Source organism: Megascapheus bottae, chromosome 2 (genome assembly GCF_031878675.1).
Source record: "Megascapheus bottae isolate mThoBot1 chromosome 2, mThoBot2.hap1, whole genome shotgun sequence".
Lineage (NCBI taxonomy): Eukaryota > Metazoa > Chordata > Mammalia > Rodentia > Geomyidae > Megascapheus > Megascapheus bottae.
The window spans coordinates 47,603,891-47,625,670 of record NC_143510.1 but is presented as its reverse complement, the minus strand read 5'-3'; the positions used below and the strand labels follow the sequence as shown (position 1 = coordinate 47,625,670).

General features: G+C 40.0%; 1 protein-coding gene, 1 long non-coding RNA gene and 1 pseudogene across 2 annotated transcripts in view; 2 read left to right on the top strand and 1 right to left on the bottom strand.

The window, feature by feature from the left end:
- The window catches only part of Fam186a (family with sequence similarity 186 member A), a 48,489-nt gene extending 31,292 nt beyond the window's left edge, over positions 1-17,197 (top strand). The window contains exons 6-9 of the mRNA XM_090318679.1: positions 5,755-5,947; positions 7,860-8,008; positions 9,183-9,365; positions 17,136-17,197. Coding sequence (XP_090174805.1) covers positions 5,755-5,947; positions 7,860-8,008; positions 9,183-9,365; positions 17,136-17,157 — 547 coding nt within the window. The 3' untranslated portion in view covers positions 17,158-17,197. The remainder of the gene's footprint in view (positions 1-5,754; positions 5,948-7,859; positions 8,009-9,182; positions 9,366-17,135) is intronic.
- LOC150066823 (uncharacterized) overlaps positions 1-21,780 on the bottom strand; it is a 91,029-nt gene that overhangs the window by 35,284 nt on the left and 33,965 nt on the right. The window lies entirely within an intron of this gene.
- On the top strand, positions 17,640-18,315 carry LOC150066824 (ubiquitin-ribosomal protein eS31 fusion protein pseudogene; annotated as a pseudogene).

Below are 21,780 nucleotides of genomic sequence, written 5' to 3'. Positions count from 1 at the left end.
TCTCTTATCTCTTTTGCTTAAGGCTAGTGCTCTGCCACTTTGAGCTGCCACAGGGGCATTCTTCATTTTCTGGTGAATAGAGATAAAGGAGTTTCATGTACTTGGACCTGGTCTGACTTTGAACTGTAATCCTTAGATCTCAGCCTTCTGAGTAGCTAGGATTACAAGCATGAGCCACCAGTGCTCAGCTTGGTTTATGGTATGTATGTATATATGTATGTATGTATGTATGTATGTATGTATGTATGTATGTATTGTCAGTGGTGGAGTTTGAACTCTGGGCCTGGGAGTTGTCCCTGAGCTCTTCAGCTCAAGGGTACTATACTACCCTGAGCCGCAGCCCCACTTCCCATTTTCTAGGGATTAACTGGATTACTTTCTTAAGATTTCTTTCTTTTTTTTTTTTTTTGTCAGTTGCAAGTCTTGAACACTGGTCCTGGGCACTGTCCCTGAGCCTCTTTGTTCTCAAGACTAGTGCTCTAGTACTTGAGCCATAGTGTTTGTTTGTTTTGTTTTGTTTTGTTTTTTACCAGTCCTGGGCTTGGGCTCAGGGCCTAAGCACTATCCTTGGGTTTTTCTCAAGGCTAGTGCTCTACCACTTGAGCCACAGCACCACTTCTGGCTTTTTTCTACATACGTGGTACTGAGGAATTGAATTCGGATCTTTGTGCATGGTAGGCAAGCACTCTACCACTAGGCCAAACTCCCAGCCTGTTATTTCTGTTTTTTGAGAGATAAGAGCCTCATGGGGACTTTTCTGCCTGGGCTGGCTTTGAACTACAATATTCAGATCTCAACCTTCTGAATAGCTAGAATTACAGGTATGAGCTATCAGCATCCAGCTAGCATTTCTTTATAGTATTTTCCTATCTAGAATTTCTTTCTTCTTCTTTTTTTTTTTGTGGGTCATGGGGGCTTGAACTCAGTCTGGGTGCTGTCTCAGAGCTCTTCAGCTCAAGGCTACTGCTCTATCCTTCAACCAAGCTCCACTTCCCATTTTCTAGAGGTTAACTGGAGATAAGAGTCTCAGGTTTGTTCCCAGACTGACTTTGAACCTTGATCCTCAGATCTCAGCCTCCTGAATAGCTAGGATTACAGGCATGAGCCACCGAGCCAGCTTCCTATCTAGAATTTCTTATACTTTCATTTTCTATTCTGTACACTAGAAAAAGCAAAATGTTTTTTATACTTCAGCAAAGCAGTATTTATTTCAGCTTTTGTTTAAAACGCAGGTGCCTGACTTTTACTCCACAGGTTTGGGAAGCTGGGGATAAGGCTCAGAGGTAGTGTGCCTGCCCACAATATGTGACTCCATGGATTTGAAACACAGCATCAATTTCACAAGTTATTAGCAGGGCTAATAACATGAGAGGTTGCAACAGGATGATCATGAATTTGAAGCCAGCCTGGACTACATAGTGAAATTCCCATCTCAATATAAAAATTAAGACATAATAGTCTGGGGCCAGGTGCAGTGACACATGTAACCCCTCTTGCCTCCTAGCCTTCATAAAGTGGCTTGACCATCCCCTAACCATGGAAAAAGAAAGAGTAGAAAGCTTTCTCTATTTAACTTCATAAATGAGAAGGGTCAGGTAACAAAGGAAAGACTATATTCTGAAGAGATAGAAGAAGAGCATCAGAAAGATCAACTGAGGAGAAAGAATAAACAGAAAGGCAACAAAGGGAATTAGGTGTCTACAGTCACAAGGTAGGTGGCTTTGGTGACAGACTAGCAAATCCAGCTCCCGGCAAACCTACACTTTTCTCAAGCATTTAACTCAGTATAGAAATTTGGTGTAAAAGTAACTGCCTGTAAAACAGATTAGCAACAAAAATGAAACTTTTTTTTTCTTTGCCAGTCTTGGGGCTTTAACTCAGGCCTTGGGCACTGTCCGTGGACACTTTTTGCTCAAGGCTAGTGCTCTGCCATTTAAGCCACAGCACCACTTCCAGATTTTTCTGTGTACGTGGTACCAAGGAATCAAACCCAGGGCTTCATGCATTCTAGGCGAGCACTCTACCACTAGACTATACTCCTGAAACTTTTTTTTTCTTTTTGGTGTAGGCCCCAAAGCTTGAACTCAGGGCATATGTGCTATCCCTGAGCATTTTTATTCAAGGCTAATGCTCTAACACTCAAACCACAGCTCTACTTCCAGATTTTGGTGATTAATTGGAAATAAAAGACTCATGGACTTTCCTGCCTAGGCTGGCCTTGAATCTTGATCCTTAGCTCTCAGCCCCCTGAGTAGCCAAGATTGTAGATGTGTGCCACAGTGACTTTGGTAAAATTAAACATATCTTCTGGAGAAAGAAATAAGAGATGGAAATAGCAATAAGTCAAATTATCTCTATTTTCAGATGATGTGATTCTGTAAGTTAAAGGCTCTAAACATGCATGACTTAATGGTGAATGCTTGTCTATTAAGCACAAGGCACTGAATTCAAATTTAAGTACTGGGGCCGGGAATGTTCCCTAATGGTAGATTGCTTGCCTACCACTCACTAAAGTCCTGGGTTTGATTCCTTAGTACCACATACACAGAAAAAGTCAGAATTGGTACGGTGGCTCAAGTGGTAAAACTCTAGCCTTGAGAAAGCCCAAGTACAGTGCTCAGGTCCTGAGTTTAAGCCTCAGGACTGGCAAAAAAAAAAAAGAAAAAGAAAAAAAGAAGATTGAAAGATTTCCTAAGTTCATGGTTTAGCAGAACTAATTTTGTGAAAATAGGTGCAATCCTGACAGATTCAACTCAATCTCCATAAAAATTCTACTCTTCACAGAAATAGAATAATTCTATAATTCATATAGAGGTATAGAAAACCCCAAATTACAAAAGAAACCTTAAGCAAAAAGAAATATCATAATGCCTGACTTGTACTAAGAGCCATAATAGCAAAAACAGCATGGTACTGGCACAAAAACAATGCACTGCAATGGAATAAAATGAAGGATTCAGAAATTAGCCCACATAGAAACAATGTTTTGATTTTTACAAGGTACCAAAAACTTATGAGTAAGCATAGCCTCTTCAGTTAACTGTGTTTGGTCAATCAGAATATCCATATGCTCCTTATTTATTTCCTAGATGTTTCTTATTTCTCACTCTGTACTAAAGTCATTTCAAAGTGGATCAATGACCCCAATATAAGATCTAAAACTGATTAAACTAATACAGGAAATCATAGCAAAGGCACTCGCAGGTATAATCACATTGTGAAAGGGCTCCAGTATTTCATGAAGTAAGACCAAATGGAATTATATAAAAGTAAAGTCTCTGTACATCGAAGGAATCAATTAACAAAATGAAGAGACAACATATAAAATGAGTGTAAATCTTTGCTAACTATTCACTGGATGAAGAATTTATAGAACATGTGAAGAACTCAAAAAAATTAAGACCAGCCAGGTATGGTGGCTCACATTTCTAATCTAAGCTACTCAAGAGGCTGAGATCAAGGATCATAGTTCAAAGCCAGCCTGGGCACAAGTCTGTGAGACTTTTTTTTTTTTTTTGTCAGTCGTGGAGCTTGAACTCTAGGCCTGGGCTCTGTCCCTGAGCAATTCAGCCTAAGGCTACAGCTTTATCCCTTGAGCCACAGTTTTACTTCCCATTTTTTAGTGATTAATTGGATATAAAGAGTCTCACATTTCTTAGAGCTCAGGCTGGCTTTGAATCTTGATCCTCAAATCTCAGCCTCCTGAGTAGCTAGGATTACAGGCATGAGCCACCAAATCCGGTAAGTCTGGAACACTCTGATCTCCAATTAAGAATCAATAAACTAGAACTGGTGCTATGCCTCAAGTGGTAGAGTGCTAGCCCTGAGCTAAGAGCTCAAGAACAGTACTGAAGCCCAGAGTTCAAGCCCCAGGACTGACAAAAAAATAAAAATAAAAAATAAAGACCAAAGGAAAAAATAATCCAACTAATAAATGGGAAAAGAAATTCAGCAGATGGCCGGGAGTTTGGCCTAGTGGTTAAAGTGCTTGACTAGCATGCATGAAGACCCGGGTTCGATTCCTCGGTACCACATACATAGAAAAAAGCCGGAAGTGGTGCTGAGGCTCAAGTGGTAGAGCTCTAGCCTTGAGAAAGTCCAAGGGCAGTGCTCAGGCCCTGAGCTCAAGCCCAGGACTGGCAAAAAAAAAAAAAAAAAAAAAAAAAGAAATTCAGCAGATAGGTTGTGGTGTGTGTGTGGGGGGGAAGGGTGCCAGTCCTAGGCATAAACTCAGGGCCTGAGTGCAGTCCTTCGGCTTCTCAAGACTAGAGCTCTATCAGTTGAGCCCATCACACCATTTCTGGCATTTTTCTATGTATGTGGTTCTGAGGAATAGAACCCAGGTCTTCATGCATGCTAGGCAAGCACTCTACCACTAGGCCAAACTCCCAGCCCATAGTTCATGAAATAAGAAAAACAAATGGCTAATAAACACATAAAGAAATGCTTAATATCCTTATCCATAAAGGAAATGCAAAGTAAAGCAGCACTGAGATTCTAGTTCATCTCAGTTAAAATGGTTATCATTGCTGGGCCCACACCTATAATCCTGGCTACTCAGGAGGTTGAGATCTGAGGATTATGGCTCAAAGCCAGTCCAGGCACAAAGGTCTATGAAAGTCTCATTTCCAATTAACCACCAGAAAACTGGAAGTGGCACAATGGCTCAGAGTGGTAGGGTGCTATCCTCAAGCTGAAGTGCTCAGGGATGGTGCTCAGGCCCAGAGTTCAAGCCCCGTGACCAAAAAACAATAAATAAATAAATAAATAAATAAATAAATAAATAAATAAATAAATAAATAAAAATTGTAAAAAAAGATAGCATTAAGACCACAACTAATGGTACTAAGGATAGGGAAAAATAGAACTTCTATATATTATGGTAGGAATTTAGTGTAGCTACTATAGAAATCAGTATGGCAGTTCCTCAAAACACTAAAAGTAGAACTTTCATATGACTCTGCTATATCATCTTGGCCTGAACCCTTCAGGAATGCAAGTCAGTATACAATAGAGATACCTGCTTATAGTAAATATACCTGTTTATAGATATCCTAGGTATCCATCAACAGATAATAGACATACAAATTATAAACAAAAAGACAGAGAAAGATAGAAGGCAAATGTATATTTTCAGTCTGTATCATAAATGCTTGAAAGGTAAGATCACCTTTTTTGGTTTTGTTTTTGAAATAGTTCTATTATGTAACCAGCTGGCTTCAACACGAGATATCTTTCCAAACCTGCCTCCTAAGTGGTAGGAATACAAACATGTGCCACCTAAGCCAGGTGGAATTTTTACTATATTAAAATAAGAGAGAGGCATTATTTCCTCACACCTGCTATCCTAGCTACTCAGGAAGTTGAAATCTGAGAATCCCAGTTCATAGTCCTGGAGGACAGTCCAAGAGACTCTTATCTCCAGGAAACTGGAAGTGTCACTGTGGCTCAAACTGGTACAGTGCTAACTTTGAGTGAAAGAGCTCGGAGAGAGCACCCAGGCCCCGAGTTCAAGCCCCATGACCAAAAAAAAAAAAAAATAAGCAATAAGTAACAGTAGTGTAATACTTCAAAGTTCAGTGTGATTTATTATCCATCTAGATTATTGAAGGTTATTTAATTAAAATGTGAACTAAAGTCTCAATAAGGAAGCCTTCCAACCTCTGTCTCATACCTACTTATGAAAAGAAACTGAGGAGAGATTAGTTGACTTAGATTCAGTAACTGTATTAATCTAATTCTTATCTTTTCAAGAAACAATATAATCAAACGATTAAAAGCCATCCAGAATACTGGGAAAGGTTATGAAGTCCAAGACCTTTACATCATGCTGAGCAGAATTGATGACTACCAGAAAAAGGTGATGCGGATCTGGACTGAGAAACAGAAGTCTCTAGAGCAGAAACGATATGGGTGCCTGAAGAAAATGATGAATTTATTTACCCAGGTAACCTGTTTCCCATTCTCTTCAGTGTTTGTGTTTTTGTTTTGTTTCTTTTTAAAGCTGGGCATTGTGGCACAGACCTGTAATCCCAACTATGAAGAAAATAGAAGCTGGGAGTTTGGCCTAGTGGTAGAGTGTGTGCCTAGCATGCAGGAAGACCCAGATTCCATTCCTTGGTACCACATACATAGAAAGATTCAGAAGTGGTACTGTGGTTCAAGTGGTAGAGCTCTAGCCTTGAGAAAGTTCAGGACAGTGCTTAGTGCCCAGGACTGGCAAAAAAAAAAAAAAAAGAAGAAGAAGAGAGAAGAAAGGAGGAGGAGGAGGAGAAGAGGAAGAGGAAGAGGAAGAGGAAGAGGAAGAAGAAGAAGAAGAAGAAGAAGAAGAAGAAGAAGAAGAAGAAGAAGAAGAAGAAGAAGAAGAAGGCGGCCGCCACCAGGTATGATGGCACACACCTGTAATCCTAGCTATTCAGGAAGCTGAACTCTGAGGATCGAGGTTCAAAGCCAGTCCAGGCACTAAAGTCCTTGAGACTCTTATCTCCAATTAACCACTAGAAAACTGGAAGTGGCACTGTAGTTCAAGAGGTAGAGCAGTAGCCTTGAGCTGAAGAGCTCAGGGACAACACCCAGGCCCTGAGTCTAAGCCCCAGGACAGACAGGAAAAGAAAAGAAAGAAAATAGAGGTACCATATTCATGGTCCAAGATTGATCCTGGGGATTTTGAGATTTGTTCCTGTTACAAGAAAATATAATTCAGCCTGGTGCTGGTGGCTCATACCTGTTATCTTAGCTACTCAGGAAGCTGAGATCTAAGGGTTGCAGTTTGAAGCCCACCTACATATGAAAGTTTTAAGATTCTAATCTCCAATTAACTAACAAAAATCTGGAAATGGAGCTGTGGCTTAAGTGGTAAAGTATTACTCTTGAGAACAAAAGCTCAGGGATAGCACCCAGGCCCTGAGTTCAAGTTCTAGTACTGGCACATACACACATATATATACACTGGCACATGTGCATGTGCATGCATGTGCATGTACACACACACACACATATACACACAGACTATATAAATGTATATACATTTATTTATTGTAATAAATAAGGGGTACTCCACAGTATGCATGTATTTTACTTAGTTGCCCTAATAATAGACATCCAAGTTGACCACCTCTTGAACTTTGGGCCTGGGCCTTGTTCCTGAGCAATTCACCTCAAGGCTACCGCTGTATCCCTTGAGCCACAGCACCACTTCTGGTTTCTCTAGAAGTTTATTGGAGATAAGAGCCTCATTCACTTTAGTGCCCAGGTTGGCTTTGAACCTTGATTCTCAGATCTCAGCTTCATGAGTAGCTAGGATTTCAGGTGTGAGCCACTGCACCCAGTTTGACTGCCTCTTTATGACTTTTTTCCCCACACTTGATCTCTTTTTTTTTTTTTTTTTTGTCAGTCCTGGGGTTTGAACTCAGGGCCTATACACTGTCCTTGAGCTTCTTCTGTTCAAGACTAGCTACTTTTCCACTTGAGCCATAATGCCACTTCTGGCTTTTTCTGCTTATGTGGTACTGAGAAATTGAATCTAGGGCTTTGTGTATGCTAAACAAGCACTCTGCCACATTTCCAGCTCCTCCACACTTGATCTCAACCAAAAGAAAGTGATACAGGGCTGGGAGTTTGGCCTAGTGGTAGAGTGCTTGCCTAGCATGCATGAAGACCCCGCTTCAATTCCTCAGTACCACATACGTAGAAAAAAGCTGGAAGTGGTGCTGAGGCTCAAGTGGTAGAGCTCTAGCCTTGAGAAAGTCCAAGGACAGTGCTCAGGCCCTGAGCTCAAGCCCAGGACTGGCAAAAAAAAAAGAAAAAAAAGAAAAAGAAAGTGATACAGTAATTCTTTTTTACTTTTTAACTTAATTTAGTTCCAAGAGATGTTTAAATTGAAACTCAGTCGACCTATCCCCTTGATCACTGACAAGAAGCTGATAACCAAAGGTACTGAATTTGTCCGACGGCCATTCAAGTTTCCAATTGGAGAGGACAAAGGTTCTGATGTTTTCAAGGAACTTCGGTATGTGGCAGAATGATAGATGATGTGATAAGATGATATATAAAATCTAATGCTAGGGAAATGGGGACAAAAACATGAGAAGGGGGTATCAAAGTGTGAGAAATAATGCACCTACTACCCGATGAATGTTACTCTAACCCCTCTATACATTATCCCAACAAAAATAAATAAATAAAATAAGTCTTCATAGCTTAAAACAAACAACAACAAGAATAAATAAAAACTAATGCTTAGCCAGGTGCTAGTGGCTCACATCTGTAATCTTAGCTACTCAGGAGGCTGAGATCTGCAGATTAGGATTCAAAGCCAGCCTAGGAAGAAAAAGTCCACAAGACTCTTATCTCCAATTAACCACCAGAAAACTGGAAGTGGTACTGAGGCTCAAATGTAGAGCGCTGGCCTTGAGCTGAAGTGCTTAGAGACAGTGCCCAGGCCCAGAGTTCTAGCCCCACCACTGACTAATAATAATAATAATAATAAACCCTAGTGATTTAATTTTGTCTAATTAAAATGTTAGGTGCTGGTGGTTCATATCTGTAGCTACTCAGGAGGCTGAGATCTGAGAATGGCAATTTGATGCCAGGCAGGAAAGTCCATGCGACTCTTATCTCCAATTAACCACCAAAAAAAAAGTGCCAGAAGTGAAGCTTCTGAAGCTATGGCTTCACTAGCCTTGAGCAAAAAAGCTCAGGACAGCTGGTTGTGGTGGCTCACGCTTGTAATCCTAGCTACTCTGGAGGCTGAGATCTGAGGATCATGGTACAAAGCCAGCACTAAAAAAAAAAAAAGCTCAGGGACAGTATCCAAAAGCCCTGAGTTCAAGCCCTACTGAGGAAGGGTTGAAGGAAGGGAGGGTTGGAGGAAAGAAGTGAGGAAGGAAAGGATAAGCAAATTTTGGGAAAAGATATATACTGTCTGTATACTTTATGATGCTAAGAAGATAGTCTTAATATAGATGACTAGGTAAAGTCCAGAGTAATGTAGTCTGGTAATTATTTTAGCAAATTATGTTTTTACCATACCTGTCTGTTAATGTAGCTATAGCTAATGCTTAGTGTAAGGGGATGGCATTACAGGTAGTGAAAAGCAAGGGCAGGGTAAGACTCATAAGCTTTCAATGGTCACGAAGAACCAAGCAATTAGCACTTCCGCTTAATATTCTCTGATTTTGTAGAAAACAAGAAGAGATGGAAGCCATCTGGAATTCTGATTTGTCCACTTCAAGCTACCCCATAACAGAGAAGACATCAATACACTCAGTCTGGGCCATGCTGGGGGGTTACCCAGACATTCCTAAACTGCTCGAGTTAGATATCCAGTCTACTTTAAGAAAATCTCTAGCTAACATTCAATCACAGTAAGTAAAGGATGGGGAGTACTCTGGTAGTGGGCTTTTGTTTGCCTAACTGGATTTTTTTTCTGAAGCACCAGGGAGTTACCAAGAATAAATGTTTGGTGTGAAGTTAGATGCACATCACTCACAAAATAGCACATGAAATTATGAAATCTGTCTTCATAAGCCTGTAGATGTCACTACTAAATAACATAAACACACACACAAAAAAGTTGCAAGGCAAATGCTAGAAGCTAAGGCCTTTTATCCTAACTACCTAGGAAAAGTCTGAGACCTGAGGATTATAAATCCTGATTTAGTACTGCTCTTTGGAATATGTCATCTATTGACTTATATTTAATCTGACATTCTCTTGCTTGTGCTTTATAAACCAAAATTTCCATTTTTGCAAGATCAAGGCTAATATCAAATGCAATTTTTTTTTTTTGGCCAGGCCTGGGGCTTGAACAGGGCCTAGGCACCATCCTCAGGCTTTGTCAAGGCTAGCACTCTACCACTTGACCCCACAGCACCACTTCCGGCTTTTGCTGTGTATGTTGTACCAAGGAATCAAACCCAGGCGTTGTGCATGCTAGGCAAGCACTTTACCACTCGGCCACAATCCCAGACTATACATGGAATTCTTAACTTGTAAGAGTATGTACTGAACATGTTCAGAATGGAAAAAAAAAAAACTAAAAACAAAAAAAAATCAGTTATTTAAAAAAAATAAGGAAGGAAATTCTTTTTTTTTTTTTTTTTTTTTTGCTAGTTACAGGGCTTGAATTCGGCCTGGGAACTGTCCTTAGGCTTTCTCAAGGCTCCACCATTTCTGGCTTTTTCTGTGTATGTAGTATCAAGGAATCAAACCCAGGGTTTTGTGCATGCGAGGCAAGCACTCTACAACTAGGCTACCCTCCTGGCCGCCCTGAGCTTCTTTTGTTCAAGGCTAACACTCTACCACTTGAGTCACAGTGCCACTTTCTTTTTTTTTTCTTTTTGCCCATCCTGGGCTTGAGCTCAGGGCCTGAGCACTGCCTTAGTCTTTCTCAAGGCCAGAGCTCTACCACTTGGGCCTCAGCACCACTTCCAGCTTTTTTTCTATGTATGTGGTACCAAGGAATTGAACCTGGGTCTTCATGCATGCTAGGCAAGCACTCTTCTATTAGGTCAAACTCCTGGTCCCACAGTGCCACTTTCAACTTTTTCTGTTTATGTAGTACCGAGGAATGAAACCTAGGGCTTCTATCACTGAGTCACATTCTAAGCTTCAGAAATTGGGATCTTTTTCTTTTTTGTGGGTCATGGGGCTTGAATTCGGCCTGGGTACTTTCCCTGAGCTCTTCAGCTTAAGGCTACTGCCCTACCTCTGGGCCTGGGCATTGTCCCTGAGCTCTTCAGCTCAAGGCTACCATCCTACCTGAGAGCTAAGCGCCACTTCCCGTATTCTAGAGGTCCTTTTGTGCCAGGGCTGGCTTTGAACCTCAGATCTCAGCTTCCTGAGTAGCCAGGATTACAGACATGAGCTACCATGCCTGGCTTGGGGTCTTAATTACTGTTTCCACAGACTTATGGTTTTTATTTGCTAACATAGAATGAATGTGTGAAATATAAAGTCTAAGACATACTAAAAATAATTTAAATTATAGGATTAATTACTATTTAACGTCCCTCAGTTTTGCTCACTAAAATCTCTTCTAGGTATTTCTCCTAAGAAGAACAATATTTCTTCACTTTGCAGCAGTTCAAACACAAGCCAAGAGACTCCTTCCCCTCTAAGTTTAATGTCCTTACCATCCTTAAGGTCTCAGTTGAAGTAAATTTCTATGTGAACTGCCTTATCAGACCTCCTTACCTTACATCTTGGAATTAATACTACCTAGACACTGACCCACTTACCTCCTTGTTTTAGATACATTTTAAGATTGTATTGGTTCTGCTCACTTCTTTTTTTTTTTTTTTTTTTTTTTTGTGGGTCATGGGGCTTGAACTGGGCCTGGGCACTGTCCTTCAGCTCTTTAGCGCAAGGCTAAGGCCCTACCCTTAAGCCAAGCCCCACTTGAGGGCCCATTTTCTAGAGGTTAACTGGAGATAAGACTTTTTTGTGCCTGGGCTGGCTTTGAACCTTGATCCTCAGATCTCACCTTCCTGAGTAGCTAGGATTGGAGGCATGAGCTACCATCTGGCTATAAAGCATATTTTTGTGACTAGCACTTACAACTCCCAAAATTTAATTAAAAAAAAACTGCCTCTTTTCATTACTTACTTTATAATAACAATAAAAAGTTTAAAAATCAATCTGATAGTAATAGTCAAAAGATTTGAACAGATAAGGGATGCTTATAAATAGCAAAGAAAATATATATAGGGTTTAACTTTAACTTTAATGATATACATGTATACGTATATAAGTATATGATATATATGTATATGGGATATATACAGATATGTGTGTAAGTATATGTATATATATGTGTGTATATATGTATACATGGAAACACATAGACTTGGGGTGTTCTAATGTAACTACTATTAAGTGCTGTTGAATGTTTTTTCTAGTTTAATATAATATGGATTTATGGGTAGAGAAACACTGCTAACTCGTAGAAACCACACTAGAAATAGGCTTTGGCATTATTTAGAGAGGAAGGTCTATGAAAATCATTGGAATTAAACTGATTTTGGTAGAGCTTTTATCTAAGAAACCTTTTCCCACATCTGCTATGAGCCATGATTAAGTTCTAAGATCTAAGGATTCTACAATAAACAAAATGGACCTGATCACTGCCCTAAGGGAGTTTATATTCCAACAAAATGTATTGCTAACAAGACAGTTATACTTCTAATAAACAAATAAATAGCAAAGAAGCAAGGGCATAGAAATGAAGGGATAAAGGGTGAACAAATGGCTGGTGCAGTGGCTCACACCTGTAATCCTAGCTACTCAGGAGGCTGAGCTCTGAGAATTGATGTTCAAAGCCAGGTTGGGCACTCAAGAATGTGAGACTCTTCAATTAATCACTAAAAAATGGGATGTAGGGCTGTGGCTCCAGAGGTAAGATGGTAGCCTTGAGCTGAAAAGCTCAGGGACAGTGCCCAGACCCAGAGTTCAAGCCCCATGACCAAAAAAAAAAAAGACAAATGCAGCAGTGGTATTTACTAGATACTATGCTGAAAATGAATTATACAGATTGTGGGTGGATCTAGGAAGGAAAAACTGGGAGAGAACAAGAGAAGGGGTGACATTGTCAAAAAACAAATGTACTCTTTCTGGGCACCAGTGGCTCATGCTTGTAATCCTACCTACTCAGGAGGCTGAGATCTGAGGATGTTGGTTCAAAGTCAGCATTACAATAACAAAAAAAAAAAAGAAAAAGAAAGGAAGACAAAGAACAAAAGAAAGAAAAATATCAGGGTGCTGGCAGCTCACACCTGTAATCCTATAGCTACTTAAGAGGCTGAGATCTGAGGATCACAGTTCAAAGCCAGCACAAAAAGTCCATGAGACTATTATCTCCAATTAACCACCAGAAAATTGTAAGTGCCTGGGCACTGTCCTTGGACACATTTTGCTCAAGGCTAGCCACTTGAGCCACAGTACCACTTCCAGCTTTTTCTGAGTATGCAGTATCAAGGAATTTAACCCAGGGCTTTGTGCATAAGAGAGCATTCTACCACTAGGCTACCCACCTGGCCCCTCCAAGCATTATTGTTTCAGTTATTTTTTCAGGAGACTGGCCTCAATCCATGATCCTCCTATCTATCCCTCCAATGTAGCTGGCATAACAAGTGTAGACTATCATGCTTGGCTTGTCTCACTAACTTGTGCTTGGGTATATATCAAACTATTATCTGCCCAACTTCTGCTTCATGAACAGCTGAAATTGCTGATATGAGCCACCATGTTCAACTGAATTTCTTTCTTTTCTTTTTTTTTCTCCAGTCCTGGAGCTTGAACTCAGGACCTGGGCACTGTCCTTGAGCTTCTTTTGCTCAAGGCTAGCACTCTACCACTTGAGGCACAACACCACTTACTGCTTTTTCTATGTATGTAGCACTGAGGAATCAAACCCAGGACTGAATTTTCAAATGTGCTCATGCATGTAATCCTAGCTGCTCAGGAGGCTGAGATCTGAAGGTCTTGATTCAAATCCAGCAAGGGCACAAAAATCCGAGACTCTTAGCTCCAGTTAACCACCAGAATACTAGAAGTGGCACTGAGGCTCAAGTGGTAAAGTACTAGCCAAGAGCTAAAGAGCTCAGGAACAGCACCCTGAAAAAAAGCAAGGCAAGGCCAGAAACGTGGCCTAGTGGTAGAGTGCTCACCTAGTATACATGAAGCCCAGGTTCCACATACACAGAAAAAGCTGGAAGTGGTGCTATGGATCAAGTGGTATAGTGATAGCCTTGAAAAAACTCAAGGACATTTCCCAGGCCCTGAATTCAAGCCCCAGAACTAGCAAAAGAAAAAAAAGGCAAGATAGAATATGCTATATGATTATCTATAACATTCTAGGAGATAAAAACTAGTAGCTAAAAGAGAATCAGCGGGGAGTGGGTGGTGGGTGGGGGGAGGGTAATGGGTACCAAGACATGTGAAAGGGTATCAATGTATGTGAATTAATGCACCTTCTATCTGGCAAATATCATGTAACCCTTTTATTAATTACAATAAAAAATATAAAAAAATAAATAAAAGAGAATCAGTTGTAGGCTGGGAGTTTGGGAATTTTGCCTCGTGGTAGAGTGCTTGCCTAGCATACATGAAGCCCTAGTTTAATTCCTCAGTACCACATACACAGAAAAAGCAGGAAGTGGTGCTGTGATTCAAGTGGCAGAGGGATAGCCTTGAACAAAAAGTGTCCAAGGATAGTACACAGGCCCTGAGTTCAAAACCCAGGACTGGCAAAGGAGAAAGGGAGAGGGAGGAAGGGAGGGAGGGGAGGGGGGAGGGGAGAAAGAGAGAGAGAGAGAATCAATTGTTACCTACCAACTAGAAGCAAGATGAAAGAAATGATAAAGGAACATGATAAAACTTTTGGGTGGGATAGACATCCTGATTGTGTGGTGTTCATAAAGATAGACATGTAACATCAAATTATATTACTATTACTAAAGATAGTTTACTGCTCTCAATTACTCCTTAATTTATGAAAAATTCAAAATGAAAATCCATCCATATATTTCAGTATACTGCAATCTCCTGCCAGATTGAGACAAAAATACTTTTCAATTCTTTCTTTTTATTTTTTTCTTAGTATACATTTAGTTACACAAGGGGGAGTTTAATTCGGACATCTCCACACATGTATACAATTTATTCCTATCAACTTACCACCTTTTATCACCCTCCTTCCTCCTTTACCCCTTCCAAATACAATACAAATTTCAAGACAATGTATTAAAATTGTATTGTATTTGAAATGTATTATATTTGAAATGCATATATTTTTCATACAATCTACTTTAATGAAATCTATTTTCATTCTACCACTTAGCCCGACCCCCTCTCAGAATATTTCCTTCTCCAGCAAAGCCTGTATGAAAACATTTTAAAATCCCTGGAAGGCAGGGGGAGGGAAATGGGGCCAAAACCTGAGAAAGGGTAGCAATGTTTGTCAAGTAATGCACCTTCTATCTGGCGAATATAATGTCACCCTTCTATTAATTACAATAAAACATACATTTTTTTAAAGTCCCTGGAAGGAAGCCAGGCATGGCTATAATCCTAGCTACTCAGGAGGCTGAGATCTGAGGATTGCAGTTCAAATGAAGCCTGGGCACTAAAGTCCATGAGACTCTTATCTCCAATTAACTACCAGAAAAACTGGAAGTGGTGCTGTGGTTGTAGGGGATAGGGCAGTAGCCTAGAGCTGAAGAGCTCAGGGACAGTGCCCAGGCCCAGAGTTCAAGCCCCAGGACTGATAAAAAAAAATCTCTGGAAGACAGCCAGGTACAGTAGTTCCACACCTGTAACCCTAGCTACTTAGAAGGCAGAAATTAGGAAGAGCTCAGTTAGAAGCCAGCTAAGAAAAAGTTCTTGAGAGCTATCTCAATCAACAAAATGCTGGGTGTAAGCCAGGTGCAGTGTGGCTCATGCCTGTAATCCTAGCTACCAGGAAGCTGAGATCTGAGGATCGTGGTTCAAAGCCAGCCTGGGCACTAAAAACTACGAGATTTTTTTTTATGCCAGTCCTGGGTTTGGGCCCAGAGCCTGAGCGCTGTCCTTGGGCTTTCTCAAGGCTAGAGCTCTACCGCTTGAGCCACAGCACCTCTTCTGGATTTTTTCTATATATGTGGTACCAAGAAATCAAACCTGGGTCTTCGTGCATGCTAGGCAAGCACTCTACACTAGGCCAAACTCCCAGCCTAACCATGAGATTCTTACCTCCAATTAACCAATAGAAATCCAAGAGGCACTGTGGCTCAAGGGGTAGGGCTGTAGCCTTGAGCTGAAGAGCTCAGGGACAATGCCCAGGCCCAGAGCTCAAGCCCCATGACCAACAACAACAAAAAAAAGTAAAGTAAGGTGGGTATAGTCAGGCATCAGTGGTTCACACCTGTAACACTAGCTACTCAGGAAGCTGAGATCTGAGGATTGCATTTCTAAGCTAGCCTGGGCACAAAAGTCCCTGAGACTCTTATCTCTAAGTAACCACCAGAAAAACTGAAATAGCACTGTGGTTCAAAGTGGTAGAACACTAGCCTTAAGCTGAAGAGCCAAAGGGAAGTACCCAGGCCCATAGTTCAAGTTCCAGGAACCACCCCCCCCCAAAAAAAAAGAGTTTAGACAGGTGCCAGAGGCACGTGCCTATAATTAGACAAGAGAGCTATGGATACCAGTTCAAGGTAAGTCCAGGCAAGAAAGTCTATAAGACTATGAAATAATCAGAAATGGAACTGCAGCTCAAGTGGTAGAGTACCAGCCTTAAGCAAAAACCTAGGGAACAGCATCTAGGCCCTGAGTTCTAGCCTCAGTACTCTCCCCACACTCCAACACACACACACAAGTTAATATGTGATGCTCACCATAGAGTAATTAGAAAATACAGGAAAGGGCTGGGTATGTAGCTTAGTGGTAAAGTGCTTGCCTAGCATACATGAAACCCTGGGTTTGATTCCTCAGTACCACATAAACAGAAAAAGCTAGAAGTGGCATTGTGTGACTCAAGTAGTAGAGTACCATCAATGAGTAAAAAAAAAAAAAAAAGCAGCTTAGGGAAGACCGAGAATGAGGCTTAGCAGTAAAGTGCTTGCTTATTATGCATGAAGCCCTGGGTTCAGTTCCTCAATACCACATAAACAGAATAGCCAGAACTGGTTTCGTGGATAAAGTGGTAGAGTGTTAGCCTTGAATACAGACAGGCTCAAGACAGTACCCAGGCCTTGAATTCAAGCCCCAGGACTGGCCAAAAAAAAAAAAAAAAAAGCAGCTCAGGAACAATGTCCAAAGCTCTGAGTTCAAGCTCCAGGATCAGCAAAAAAAAAAAAATACAGGCACAAGTCTATTCCAAGAAATAACTATTTTCAAGATTTTATCTATATCTAATTGCAGGTATAGAATACTGTTCAATAGGAAATAACTTATTGCCAATTCTAGTTCTTCTTTTATTTTAGTCCTGGAAGAATATTGACTCCTTATTGTGACTTATAAGTTTGGATTATCTATTGATTTTATTAGTTTAACTTTGTGAATTCTGGAAACATTAATTTTCCCCTATGGCTGACCATAATTCCCACAAATATGTTTAAGAGAAGCTTGTTATATAATTTATTTTCTTATCTCATTTTCAGGTCTAGGAAGATTCCCAAGTGATGACAAAATCATATAAAAGCAGTTTGAAAGTAAAATTCAGTATGCTTTACTAAAATGTTTCTTTTTTTCAATTTCATGGATACAAATTGTTTTGTCTATTCTTTGCTTTTATACGCTTGCTGTAGTTACTCATTTCCAAATTTATTGCTATTACTATCAAAGAAAGAATATCATCTGGCTGGGTGCTGGTGGTTCACTCCTATAATCCTAGCTACTCAGGAGGTTGAGATCTGAGGATTGCAGTTTGAAGCCAGCTGGATCAGAAAAATTTGTAAGAGTATTAACTCTAATAAACTACCATAGAAAAAGTCAGAAGTGATGCTGTGGCTCAAGTGGCCGAGTGCTAGACTTGAGCAAAAAAAACTCAGGGACAATATTCAGTCCCTGAGTTCAAGCCCCAGGACTGGCCCACACAAACAAAAAAAAGGTACAAATAAAGGGGGGAAAAAAGCAGAAGAAACCTTGAGAATCAGAAAGTGGTTATGATTCAGGACGAAAGGAAAACTTTCAGTATACAGAGGAAATCGGGCTTCCTATATTGGGATAAGTATGAGGAGAGATTGTGAGTTGAGATCTTTAAACATACTTCCCAAAGTAGGCCATTGCATCGGTAATTAACCTTACTATAATTCCAAAATCAAGGAGCTTCAAGAGGCTCATAAGAGCTTTCCAATCCGCCATCAGAGGTGGGACCACCACTAGGAGGCAGATTTTCATCAAAACCCTTAAGAGAAAGACCATCACACTGGAGGTTGAACCCTCCGATACTACAGAAAATGTAAAGGCCAAGATCCAGGATAAGGAAGGAATTCCTCCTGATCAGCAGAGACTGATCTTTGCTGGTAAGCAGCTGGAAGATGGGCGTACCTTATCTGATTACAACATTCAAAAGGAGTCCACTCTTCATTTAGTGTTGAGACTTCGGGGTGGTACTAAGAAAAGGAAAAAGTCTTACACCACTCCCAAGAAGAAGAAGCATAGAGAAAGAAGGTTAAACTGGCTGTCTTGAAATACTATAAAGTTAAAGTGGATGAAAATGGCAAAATTAGTCGTCTTCATTGAGAGTGCCCTTCAGGTGAATGTGATGCTCGAGTTTACAGACATTATTGTGGCAAGTGTTGTCTAACTTACTGTTTCAACAAACCAGAAGACAAGTGACTGTATGAATTAATAAAAAGACACAAACTTAAAAAAAAAGAGGCTCATAAGCAAACAGTGCTTGGATTCAGAGTATAAAACAAAACAGTAAATTCTGGCTGTCCCAGGACATATCCAAGGATATTTCCCTCTAGATTTTCTTTTCACCTAGAGGGCTAGGAAAGCATACTCTTAGCAACAAAGGCTTCTTAGGGGCAAAGCCCTCTTATAGAGCAACACAAATGGAGGTTATTCAAAGCTGGACTTACCTAGCTCTTACAACTAAGAGTGAAGCTTTGATATCTCCCATTTTTTTAATACCACAATTAAAGCTATTACCAAGAAGCAAGAAGCACCTCACAGATACAAATAGCAAGATGAATAGAAATAATAGTAATAATTTATTGTAGATGACAGGAATTAATAGTCAAATAAATATCCCAAATAAAATAAAGGAAGATCCCTGCATGGTGGCTCATACCTATAATCCTAGCTACTCAGGAGGCTGAGATCTGAGGATAACAGTTCAAAGACAGCCCCAGCCCTAAAGTCTGTCAGACTCTTATCTCCAAGTAATCACTAGAAAACGGGAAATGGGGCTGTGGCTCTAAGGGTGGTGTGGTAGCCTTGAGCTGAAGAGCTCAGGGATAGTTTGCCCAAAGTTCAAGCCCCAAGACAAACAAGAAATAAATGAAGGAAAGAAGGCAGTCAGGAAGGAAGATATTAATGGTAAATTAGAAACTAAAGAACCAAAATATAACTGAAAAAAACCTATTTGATGAACTCAACAACAAAATGGACTCAGCTCAATATCAGGTCAAAGAACATTTCTAAATGTCACTGGAGAAAATAAAGGCATAAAATAAAATATGAAAAATAATTTTTTTGCCATTCCTGGGCTTGAGCTCAGGAGCTGAACACTGTCCTTGGACTTTCTCAAGGCTAGAGCTCTGCCACTTGAGCCTCAGTACCACTTCTGGCTTTTTTTCTATGTATGTGGGACCGAGGAATCGAACCTGGGTCTTCTTGCATGCTAGGCAAAGACTCTACCACTAGACCAAATTCCCAGCCCCCAAAATAAGAATTTTAAATATTATAGTTGGAGATAAAGATGACATTTACACCAGGTACTGGTGGCTCATACCCATAATCCTAGCTACTCAGGAGTCTGAGATCTGAGGATCGCTCTTCAAAGCCAGAATCTGGCCCAAAAGTCCACGAGACACTTATTTTAATTAACCAGAAAACCAGAGATGGTGCTGTGGCTCAAGTGGTAGAGCTCTAGCCTTCAGCTGAAAAGCTCAGTGACAGTGCTCAGGCCCAGAGTTATAGAACCATGACAAAAAAAAAAAAAGTAAAAAAGATTTTTACAGGTAGGAAAAGCCTGAGGCAGTTGGGGTCCAGCTTTGATGTATTAAAAAGCTGTGCAACTAGCCTGAATTACATAAATACCCTGTTTCAAAAAATAAAAGTAACCAAGATACATCACAAAGGAACTTATGGGATACAGCAAAAGCAGTTTCAAGGGGCAAATTTATTGCACTAGGAGCCCATATTAAAAAGACAGAAGAAGCTCATGAAAATAACCTAAAGAAGAAACTGAAGCACCCAAAGGAGCAAGAAAAAGTTAATTCTAAACAACTAGATGGACAGAAATAACAAAAATAAAATCGGAAATATCAGAGATTGAAACAAGATCTACTATATATAAAATTAATAAATTGAAAAGTTGATTCTTGAAAGATTAAAACAAAATTGACAGATTAATCAAAAAAAGGAGAGGGGAGACTCAAACAAGATTAGAGATCCTATGGGAACAATCAAAGAAATAGGAAAATTTAGAAGAAATGGATGATTTCTTAAATACAGGCTATTCACATTGAACCAAGAAGAGATAAGCCAACTGAACAATTTCATACAATGAGATATTGGAAGTAATCAGGGAAATGCCAACCAAAAAGAGCCTAGGACCAGACAGTTTTATTGCAGAATTCTACAAGGCTTTTAAAGATGAATTAATACCTATATTCTTGAAATTCTTCCAAGAAATAGAAGTAGAAGGAGCCATGCCAAATACATTTTATGAAGCTAATATCACATTCATCCCCAAACCAAGGAAAGACCCAACAACAAAAAAACGAGAACTACAGACATCTCTAACGAACACAGACACAAAGCTCCTCAATAAAACACTTACCAACAGAATCCAGAAACAAATTTTTAAAATTATACACTACAGGGCTGGGAGTTTGGCCTAATCGTAGAGTGCTTGTCTAGCATGCACAAAGATCCAGGTTCGATTCCTCGGTACCACATACATAGAAAAAAGCCAGAAGTGGTGCTGTGGCTCAAGTGGTAGAGCTCTAGCTTTGAGAAAACCCAAGGACAGTGCTCAGGCTGAGTTCAAGACCCAGGACTGGCAAAAAACAAAAAACAAAAAAAAAAAAAACAGGGGCCGAGAGTTTGGCCTACTGGTAGAGTGCTTGCCTAACATGCACGAAGACCCAGGTTCAATTCCTCGATACCACATACATAGAAAAAAGCCAGCAATGGTAGTGAGGCTCAAGTGGCAGAGCTCTAGCCTTGAGAAAGTCAAAGGACAGTGCTCAGGCCCTGAGCTCAAGCCCAGGACTGGCAAAAAAAAAAAAAAATTATGCACTACGATCAAGTGGGCTTCATCCCACAGATGCAAGGCTGGTTTAACATTCACAAATCAATTAATGTAATCGATCATATCACCAGAGCTAAGGATAAGAATCATATGATAATTTCTCTGGATGATGCAGAGAAGGCATTTAACAAAATACAATATCCATTCATGTTGAAAGCACCAGAAAAAAATAGGAATAGGAGATACATTCCTCAAAATAAAGTCATATATGACAAACCTATAGCCAGTATCATACTAAATGGAGAAAGACTAGAACCATTTACCTTAAAATCAGGAACTAGACAGGGGTGCCCATTTTCTCCACTTCTCTTCAATATAGTTCTGGAAGCCTTAGCCAAAGCAAAAAGTCAATAGAAAGACATCAAAGGGATCCACAAGAAGAAATTAAACTATCCCTATTCGCAGATGACATGGTACTATACCTGACCGACCCAATAAACTCCACTCCCAAACTCCTAGAACTAATAAACCACTTTAGCAAAGTGGCAGGATACAAAATCAACCTGCAAAAGTAAGTAGCCTTTCTGTATGTCAACAATATGCAAACAGAAGAAGAAATCAAGAAAATGATCCCATGCAATAGCCCCTAAAAGAATAAAATATTTAGGAATTAACCAAAGATGTAAAGGAAATTATTTAATGAAAACTATAAAAGCCTAAGGAAAGAAATTAAAGAGGACACTAGGAAATGGAAAGACATCCCATGCTCATGGGTAGGGAGAACCAATATAGTGAAAATGGCCATACTCCCAAAATTGATATACAAGTTCAAGGCAATCCCCATCAAAATCCCAAAGACATTCTTTACTGAAATA